The sequence below is a fragment of the Tribolium castaneum genome, chromosome 2 (assembly GCF_031307605.1).
Source record: "Tribolium castaneum strain GA2 chromosome 2, icTriCast1.1, whole genome shotgun sequence".
NCBI lineage: Eukaryota > Metazoa > Arthropoda > Insecta > Coleoptera > Tenebrionidae > Tribolium > Tribolium castaneum.
In genome coordinates this window covers 4,456,693-4,466,676 of record NC_087395.1, presented here as the reverse complement: position 1 = coordinate 4,466,676, position 9,984 = coordinate 4,456,693, and the positions used below count along the sequence as shown (strand labels likewise).

The window sequence follows — 9,984 nt, the reverse complement described above, 5'->3', positions numbered from 1 at the left end:
AACAAGGCTGAAGCAAAGATAACCACGGCGAGGAAAGAATTGATAATAACGGGCATCGACAAAGAGACCACAGAAGAGGAGGTACGCCTAGCGTTACAACAACATTACACCGAAAAACGGCATGCCCAGAAGATACGCGTTCGTTCCATTCTAACGAGCGAACGGTCAAACAGACGGCGACGGTGCTGGTGCCGGAGACCGAGACATTGCATCTCCTACAAAAGAGGAAAGTCAGGATCGGGTGGACTATGTGCAGAATAGTAGAGAAGCTGAGACCCGAGAGATGCCATAGGTGTCTCAAGTACGGCCACCGCGGTAAAGAATGTAAAGAGAAAGCCGGCGAAAACAACACCGAGAAGGGAGGCAGATGTTTAAAGTGCGGGCGCTGGGGGCACCACGCAAAAGCATGTCAAAACGAATCCCACTGTTATAAATGCGAACAGCAAGGGCCGATTCCATGGCCTGCCCGAAATATCGAACACTTATGAAAAAAATGAGGAGTACAGGTGCGAATAACACCTCTACAAAAAGACGAGAGTGATACAACTTAACACTAACCGGAGCAAGATGGCCCACGCTATGCTGGCCCAACTGACACACGAACTGGAGGCGTCAGTCGTTACGGTAAGCGAACCGAACTTAACCCTTGCCGAAAAGGAAGCATGGCTCGTTGACGACACAGGGAGCGCAGCTATAAAAATAACTGACCGGAGTTTAAACATCACCGACAGTGGAAATGGGTCGAGTTTTGCCTGGGCCAGGACTGGCGACATGACCTACATCAGCTGCTACATCTCGCCGAACATCTCGGCAGCGGCGTTTGAGACAAGACTCCAAGAGCTGGAAGCTTTCCTCAGGACCCATCACGGCAACAAACTGCTCATTGGCGACTTCAACGCAGCGAACCGCGCGTGGGGATCGTCGACGAACGACAGGAGGGGGCAACTCGTTATCGAGATGACGGAGGCGTTGGGAATGACCCTCCTTAACACCGGACACTCTCCAACGTTTGTCGGTTCGGGGGGAACGTCCATAGTCGACTTGGCGTTCATCGACGATAGTGCGGCAGGCAGGGTGAGGAGCTGGACCGTTCTCGAAGCGGAAAAAAAAATAAATATGCGTATGGTGGTAATGCCATCACCCAAGTGCCAGAGTTTTCAGGTCGCATCTACAGCCTCTGACCTGACCTAACGACCACTAGTAGTGACCGGGACCGACGGCTTAACGTCTCCTCCGAAAGACGAGTTAGTTGCGATGTTTTGGCATTACATTATCCGGTCACCCATCCAAGGAATGACCGGGGTCAAAGCTGCTTAACTTCATAGATTAATTATAATCTATGAAATCAGCTGACCTATGCAACTAACTGCGGAAACCATGAGCGACCACCGAGCGATCGCCATTGACATCGAAGACCGCAGGGCCAGACCCGCGACGGGCGACCATAGATACGGAGGAAAGGCGCACGCGCTCAGATGGACTAAAGACCGAGATAAGCTGCTCCGGGAACAACTGGCGGAAATTCTACCCAGAATTAATACGGTCGACCCGAGCTCAGTGAGCCGGGCCATCGGCGGGGCTGCCCGGCGCTCCCTCAAGAAAATCGCTAACAACAGGAAACCCATCTTCTGGTGGACGGACGAAGTTGGGAACGCGAGGCAAAGATGCAACGCCGCACGACGACGTGCGGGAAGGGCGAGGGACGACCGCAAAACCGAGCTATTGCGGATCTACAAGGACGAGAAGAAAGCACTGAAGAAGGAAATAAAGAAAGCTAAGGCAGAGGTCTGACAAAGGCTTATAGAGGACATCGAACACGACCCATGGGGTAAGGGCTATAGAATAGCAATTGGAGGGCGGCCCCTCGACAACAAGTCAGCGAGCGAGAAAGGTGGAGGGCGCAGCGTGAACTGTTTCCCCAGTGCGCCATTCCCATGTACGACATGCAGGAGGCCTGCGATCCGACATTGTTCTCCTACGAAGAGATCCAGGCCGCGGCGGCGAGAATGCGCATGGGCAAGGCGGCCGGACCTGACGGCCTGGGCCCCGAGATAGTGCAAGCTGCTGTAGCGGCGTCTCTCGAGACCATTTCTGGACTCGTCAACGACTTACTAAAAAGTCAAAAATTCCCGGAACAGTGGAAGAGGGCCAGCTTGGCACTCATACCCAAGGCAAAGAAGTCGCCCGACAAACTACCCAAGTATCGCCCTATATGCGTGCTGGATAGCCTGGGGAAGTTCTACGAACAACTGATACTTGCCAGACTGCTCGACGAGCTCGAAGCCAAGGGCGGGCTCTCCGACTCCCAGTACGGTTTCGTGAGAGGCAGGTCGACCATTGACGCGATGCAGGATGTACTCAGGGTGGTCGAGTGGTGCTCCACCGGCTCGTACGGCAGAAGAGAGCTGTGTGCCCTAATATTGCTCGACGTCGCCAACGCATTCAATAGCGTCAGGTGGCCCGACATTATTCAGGCATTGATTGACAAAGGGATAAGTGCGTACCTCGTCAACCTGGTGCGCTCGTATCTCACCGACCGATTCATCATCGTGCAGCATGGCGACGGTTTCAACGCGACATGCGGAGTGCCCCAGGGGTCGGTACTGGGCCCGCTCCTCTGGAATTTCGTTTACGACGAGGTGCTACATCTCGACGTTCCCGTTGGCGTGCGCCTTTTCGCCTTCGCCGACGACCTGGCGATGGTCGCCATGGGGATGACGGCTGACGAGTTACAAAATAATGCGAACCTTGCCCTCGACACTGTGAACCGATGGATGTGCAGCAAACACTTAACGCTAGCGGCGGAGAAGACCGAGGCCGTTATAATGATGGGCAGGAGAGACCACGCTGATATGCTAAAGGATGAGAGGACGTGGAAAGCGGTCACAGCTATGGCACGAAGCAATGGAAAGCAAAGAAGAGGAAGAGAGAAGGAGAAAGGGCGCAGGCGCTAGACGCTGAGGCCCCCCCAGCAGATGGCATAGACAACAGCGAACAGCCGACCCGAAGTAATGTCTTGAAGGATAGTCCCGGGTCGGCTGCCACATTGCTGATGAGGAAAAGGGGTTTAGTGGGTGAGAGCTCCACACTCTCCGGGCCGCTAAGATCGTACCACCAAAGGCCCGGGGGTCGGCAGTTAGAGCTTCCCCTCAACCTCGTAAAAAAAAAGGTCAGGTCAGGTCAGGTCAGGTCAGGTCCGGTCCCCTACAAGGCCAAAAAATAAGAACGGTAGGAGAAGCAAAACAGAAAACGCTACATATCAGAGACATTGACGAGACTTGCAAAGAAGAGGAAATTAGAAATATTTTGAACGCCAGATGCCAAATCCAAGCGCCAGACAACTTTAAAATCAGATCCTTAACCCTTTGAAGCACAGTGGTTACTCAGTAAAACCACCTTTTTAAATTTATTTTACTCCTATTCAGCATTCTGGTATCTCGCTGAAACCACATAAGGCATGCGTACTAAGATGCCTGTTTTAGAAATTGCCTAACTTATACTTTTTTCAACCTCGAAATTAAAGTTGTGTCGATGTTTGTATTGGGACTTGCTCCTGCTGTATCAGTGTCGTGATAGTGACTCATTTTATTATTATTATCGTTTATTCACAGTTAAATAAGGGTAAGTAAATTCTGTAAATTGTTGCTATAAATATTTTACTTGTTGTAACGACAGGCGCATGTTCAATTTTTGTTTACATTTTGAGGTAAATAGTAATATGCAGGTGGTTGTACAGTGATACCACTATGCAGTAAATGTTTTATTTTTTACAGACATGAGTAATGCCTTTCTTTGAGGAAGAGCAAGCTCGTCTTCAAAGACTTGTTGACGTTCTAGATGAAATACCATCCGACCCAGAGTCTATTGATGAAGAAGAAGATGACGTGGATGAAGATATTGAAGGCACGTATGTAATTGGTACAGACAATGTATTACAGCGTGTAGATAACATTTTGCAACCAGAAGAACATGTTCCAGGTGAGTTTATATTGCTCTGATTTTTTGTATACTAAGCCAAATGATGATTACTGATTAGACATTAATGGCATTGAAGAAAATGATGACAACCAGTCTCAGAATGATGATCACGACGTTTCTGACGACGATACTCCCATTGCTGTTAGACTTTACAGGAAAGGAATTACTTGGTCTGATGATTATCCAAACATAGCAAGAAAAAATGAGTTTAGGGAACATACAGGTCCAAACATAGAAGCAGAAGAACCTATTGATGTATTTCTGTCACTATTTACTGAGGAACTTATAGATACACTGGTTTATGAAACTAATCTTTATAACACGCAGAATAATGGTGGCATAATTACTAATCCTACAAACAAGGAAGAAATAAAAAAGTTCTTAGGAGTTAATATCCTTATGGGAATAAAAAAATTACCCTCTTATCGGGATTACTGGTCGTCGTCATTGGAACTTAGAGATTCTTACATAGCATCTACTATGTCTGTGAACAGATTTGGTTGGCTTCTTTCAAACTTGCATATAAATGACAATTCTAAAATGCCAACCAGAGACTCTCCAAATTACGATAAATTATACAAAGTCAGACCCCTGTTAGAAAAGTTAACAGAGACGTACAAAACCTGCTACGCTCCAAGTGAATTTCAGGCAATAGATGAATCGATGATTCCGTTCAAGGGCAGAAGCTGTCTCAAACAATATATGCCCGATAAACCCACTAAGCGAGGTTATAAGGTGTGGGTACGTGCAGATAGTTATGGTTACGTTGTACAATTTCAAATTTACGAAGGAAAAAGAAAAGATATCGTAGAAAAAAATCTTGGACTTCGAGTAGTCAAAGAATTGACAATAGACTTAGTTGGCAAAAATTACTCAGTATATTTCGATAATTTTTTCAGTTCAGTAGAACTACTTATTTATCTCCAACAAAATAAAATCAATGCAGCTGCTACTACCAGACCAAATAGAAAGAATTTTCCAAAAGATTTTCCAACTGACAAAGAAATGATTCGTGGCAATTTTGCTTGGAGATCAACACGTACTGGTATAACGGCTACAAAATGGAAAGACAGAAAAGGAATACATTTTCTTTCAAACATGCACAGTCCATTGACAGAAACTTCAGTGAGGAGAAAAGAACACGACGGTTCAACGAAACAAATCGCTTGTCCAGCAGTTGTTCAGGACTACAACAAACACATGGGTTGTGTGGACAAAGCAGACATGTTAAAAACAATATATTGTATTGATAGAAAGTCGCGCAAATGGTGGCACCGTATATTTTTCCACATGTTGGACACGACGGTGGTAAATACATTTATCATCTACTCACAACTTACGGAAGGAAAAAAGCTTACACTCAAGCAATTGCGCCTTGCTATTGCAATATCTCTTATCGGCATTCCACAGAGAGAAAAAGTTGGACGTAAATCATCAACCCCTGTTCACCATTTTAAAACTTACGTCTCACAAGAAGTAAGATACAACAAGTCGGAACATTTGCCTGTCAGAACAACATCTCGAAGATGTGGACATTGTTCCACAGTAGCAGAAGTTCATAGGACAAAATGGGCTTGCTCCGTATGCAAAGTTGCCCTATGCCTCTCTGATAACAGGAACTGTTTTCTTGGATTTCATACAAAATAAATAATATTTAGATTTTTTGCTAATTAATTAATTTCCTTTTCGTTGCATAGTGGTTTTTACGGTAAACCACCCCTCAAAAAAATTCAAAATTTTGAAAAAAAAATTTTTTTTGGCAAGCACTGTTTTTTGCTATCTAACAACTAAAGAAAAATGCTATTAAAAATGTTCATACCTCACTTTCTGGAAATGTGTGCTTTAAAGGGTTAAGACCAACCCAGAGGGGTACGCAGATGTTAACCATCACCGCCCAAGAAGAAGACTCAGAAAAATTACTAGCATTAGGGAAGATAAGAATTGGACTTACCCAGTGTAAAATTGAAGAAAGAGTAGAAGTGGAGAGATGTTTTAAATGTTGGGGATATGGCCATAAGGCAAACAACTGCAGTGGCGAAGATAGAACTGACCATTGTCGCAGATGCTCTGGCAAAGGCCATAAAATGGAAAAATGTGAGAATGAAGCATACTGTCCTTTATGCAACGAAAAAGGACACACGCCTGGCAGCGGTCAATGCAAGAGTTTCAGGAAGGCTATAAAGGAGGAGCGAAAGTCGTTAAAAAAAACGAAATTCAACCTCCTACAACTAAACGCCAACAGGAGTGACAAGGCACACGATATGGCCTCCATTGTAGCAGCCCGAAAAAAAGTAGATCTTATTACCTTCAGTGAACCGAATAGATCAAGATGCATAAAAAACAATCGACATCTTTACACAAACAATGACTGCTCGGCGGCAATCCTAAACGCGAGCCAAATTTTTAACGTGATATCCTACCGTACTGGTGAATGTTATGTGTGTGTGAATGTTGAAGATTTTATTGTGTACAGCGTATATATCAGCCCAAATTGTAGCGAAAACATGTTTAATGAAAACCTGTCAGATTTATTTAATGATGTGCGAATAGCAAGAATTGAAGGAGGCAGATAATCATTACTGGAGACTTTAACGCTAAAAATAACTTTTGGGGTGGACAGATAACGGATAAGCGAGGAGAAGTATTGCTCGAAACAACGGAATGTATGGGCCTATATATACTGAATGATGGAGGGACACCAACCCTCGAACGCATAAATGGGTCATCCTATATCGATATAACTATTGTATCAGAAGAGATTATTGAAAGAAATCCAATCTGGACTGTTCTAGAAGATGAAATTTCTATGAGCGACCACCACTTTATTCTCCTTGAAGTACCAATGGCAAGCAAGAGACAAGGAAAATCAAAGTATATCTTAAGTAAACCTAATAAGGATATACCTAATAGTATGTTTAGAGAAAAGACCAAAGATGGACCTGCAGATGTCAACAGATGCGAGAAATCTTTAATAGAAGCATATAAAAAAAGTGCACCTCGAATCAGATGCAATGAAAATTATAAAATGCCATTCTGCTAGACCGAAGAAATACAGAACCAAACAGGCAGGGTTAGAAAGAAAAGAAAACTGTTCCAAGGATGCAAAAAAGAAGATGTAAGAGAAACAAGAAAGCAAGACTACAAAAAAGAAAAAAAAGACCTCAAAAAGCTAATTACAAATTCAAAAAGAAAATCCTGGGCGTGCTTATGCGAAAGACTAGATGAGGATATCTTCGGGGATGCATACAGAGTCGTAAAATCACAACTTGCAGTACAAAATCCGAAAACAACTTTACTCCGACAACAACGGGAAGATATAATAGATGGACTCTTTATCACAACTATACCTATGGTTTGCGAGTCGTGGGCGGAAGAAATTATACCGGCAGAGATAAGTACCTTTACCGAAGCAGAAGTAGAAAATGCATGTAAAAGGATCAAATCAGGCAGAGCCCCTGGGTCTGACGGCCTACCTCCTAAAGTTGTTAAAATAGTAATAAAAAACAATATAAATTACTTTAGACACTTATACAATAACTTGCTCACGGGTAACCGTTCCCCGATGAGTGGAAGTCTGCGAAATTAATATTAATTGAGAAACCAAAAAAACATCATACAGATGAAATAAAATATAGACCCATTTGCCTCATAAATGTCTTAGGCAAAGTGTACGAAAACCTAATAAATCTGAGATTATATGAAGAAATTGACGCAAAAGGTGGTTTTCACAAAAATCAATATGGCTTCAGAAAAGGCAGGACGACGATGCACGCCATTGAAAAAATTATTCAAATCGCAAAAGAAGCAAATGTAAGTAAGAAGTTTAATGCGTTGGTACTAATAGATGTCCGAAATGCTTTCAACACGGCTTCCTGGCCGATTATCGTAAAGAAACTTAAAGATATAGGTGTTCAGGAATACCTAATCAATCTAGTCAAGTCTTACTTTAACAACAGAACTATACAAGTGTCGAACGATAACAAGAAGAATATAGGCGGTAGGGTTCCCCAGGGATCGATTCTCGGTCCAACACTATGGAACATAATGTACAACGACGTTATGAACATCGAAACGGAGGAAGATATCCAGTACATCTGTTATGCCAATGATTTAGCTATCTCGATAACAGCTAAAGATAAAGAAGAACTGATGCTGAAAATCAATGCTACTCTGTCCGCCGTCAATGTATGGATGACTCAGAACGAGTTAAAAATCGCTCCGGAAAAAACAGAAGCCATCATATTCGGTTGTAAAAAAATAACAAACATAAACTTTACAATCCACGGAACTACTGTCAAACCGACTTCTTCGGTGACATACCTGGGAATAAAAATAGACAGACGCTTAATTTTCTTCGTAGACATGTAACCTTAGAAGATAGAAGAAAAGAAAGAAAAAAGTCATACCAAATATGGCAGAAAGAATGGGACGAATCCTGGGGGAAGATGGACATACAAAATCCTTCCAAAAATCGAAAAGTGGGTGGAAAGAAAACATGGACATGTTTCCTTTTACTTAACACAGTGTCTTACGGGACATGGAGCCTTCTGCTCATACACAAAAAAAATCGGGAAGAAAGCCAGCGCTGACTGCCGATACTGCGGCGAAGGTACGGAGGACACACCCCTACACACTATAGTGGAATGTCCCAAGTGGGAACATTTGCAAGAAAACTGCAAGGAATCGTTATCAACAAAGATATGTCATTGGAGGATATAACAAATGTAATGGTTAATAGTAGCAAGGAGTGGAAAGAGATATCAAAATTTCTGGAAAATATAATGGAGGAAAAAAGCAAGGACGAATTGGAAGAGTAGAAGGAGGAATAAAGAGAGAAATGAAAAGACTCGTCTGTGGAGGACAAAGCCACAACGGCGGGAACCCCTACAGATGGAAGCGAGGAGGTGGTTTTAGTGGGTATGCCCAGTAGAAAGAGAGAGTCCCACACTACCCCACAAACAACTGTGGGGTGTGCGTAATCGGAATTTCCCCTCCTTGAAAAAAAAAGTCAGTCGGGAGTGTAGAGTTTTTGGGGCCTCAGCTTTTGTATATATTACGCGGGGAATAAAGATTTAGTTAGGAAAAAGGTTTTTTCTTCAACCTCCCCAGACATAACACCTGGGGAGTTGTCTACAAATTGGCCTCTGAAAAATTCAAAACTCGTGGAATTTTGCAATCTTTTCAAACCGACGGGGACAACAACATAACCAGGGATTTCCAATCAACCATGGAATTTCTCATTATGAATTTACTTCCGGACGACGACCCTGACGCCAACACCGAGGAGCAACGTGCCACTCAAAGCGATTTTCGAACAACCACTGCGGAAGTGGGGAGTGACGTTGTGATCACCGAGGAGGAGCTCGACAATTTTGTCTCGCAAATCCTTGACAATTTAAAAGAAGAAATCTTTAAAAAACTGCACCCCAAAATAACGCCGTTTATTACCCGAATTTACAACGCTTGTTGGATTCAAAACTATTTTCTAACTACCTGGAAAAAGGAAAACCTTGTGGTTTTGTTAAAGGACCCAAAAGCCAGCCACGCAAATATTAAGAATTATCGCCCAATCACGCTGCTTCCGGAACATGAAAAAATCTTCGAGAAAACCATCAGGAGAAAGCTGGAGGAAGAATTGTCGCCGTTACATTCTCAACGCCAATTTGGATTTGTCAAAGGACGTTCGACAGACCGATGCGGCAGACACAGGACTGGGGGTAGCGCTAACACAGCACATTGACGGGGGAGATCACGTCATCGACTATGCCAGTCGAAATTTAACACACCTGGAAACAGCCTACTCCACTACTGAGAAAGAGTGTTTAGCCATCGTCTGGGGCATAGAGAAAATGGGTCCATATTTAGAGGGATACCATTTATTTTACCGTACTAACCGATCACCAGTCACTAAAATGGCTAAAATCGCTAAAGAATCCGACCGGAAGACTAGCCCGATGGACGATATTCCTTCAACAATACGACTTTGAGATCAAATACCGCCGGGGA

The 9,984-nt window shown here is 43.6% G+C and overlaps 1 protein-coding gene across 2 annotated transcripts; it reads left to right on the top strand.

The window, feature by feature from the left end:
- Positions 1–3,359: 3,359 nt before the first annotated feature.
- On the top strand, positions 3,360–5,640 carry LOC135265439 (piggyBac transposable element-derived protein 4-like). 2 transcript variants are annotated; one of them, XM_064354944.1, is made up of 3 exons: positions 3,360–3,621; positions 3,774–3,978; positions 4,037–5,640. In XM_064354944.1, exons 2-3 carry the CDS (start codon positions 3,783–3,785, stop codon positions 5,623–5,625), a joined length of 1,785 nt encoding a protein of 594 aa, XP_064211014.1. In that variant the 5' UTR covers positions 3,360–3,621; positions 3,774–3,782; the 3' UTR covers positions 5,626–5,640. The 2 variants fall into 2 exon arrangements, with proteins under 2 accessions (XP_064211014.1, XP_064211013.1); XM_064354943.1 differs by having other exon boundaries at positions 3,360–3,978.
- Positions 5,641–9,984: the final 4,344 nt, after the last annotated feature.

Coding starts and splice junctions, on each gene's coding strand:
- LOC135265439 (XM_064354944.1), top strand. CDS start 3,783: ATGCCTTTCTTTGAGGAAGAGCAAGCTCGTCTTCAAAGACTTGTTGAC. Junction 3,979..4,036: donor ACCAGAAGAACATGTTCCAG/GTGAGTTTATAT, acceptor ATTACTGATTAG/ACATTAATGGCATTGAAGAA.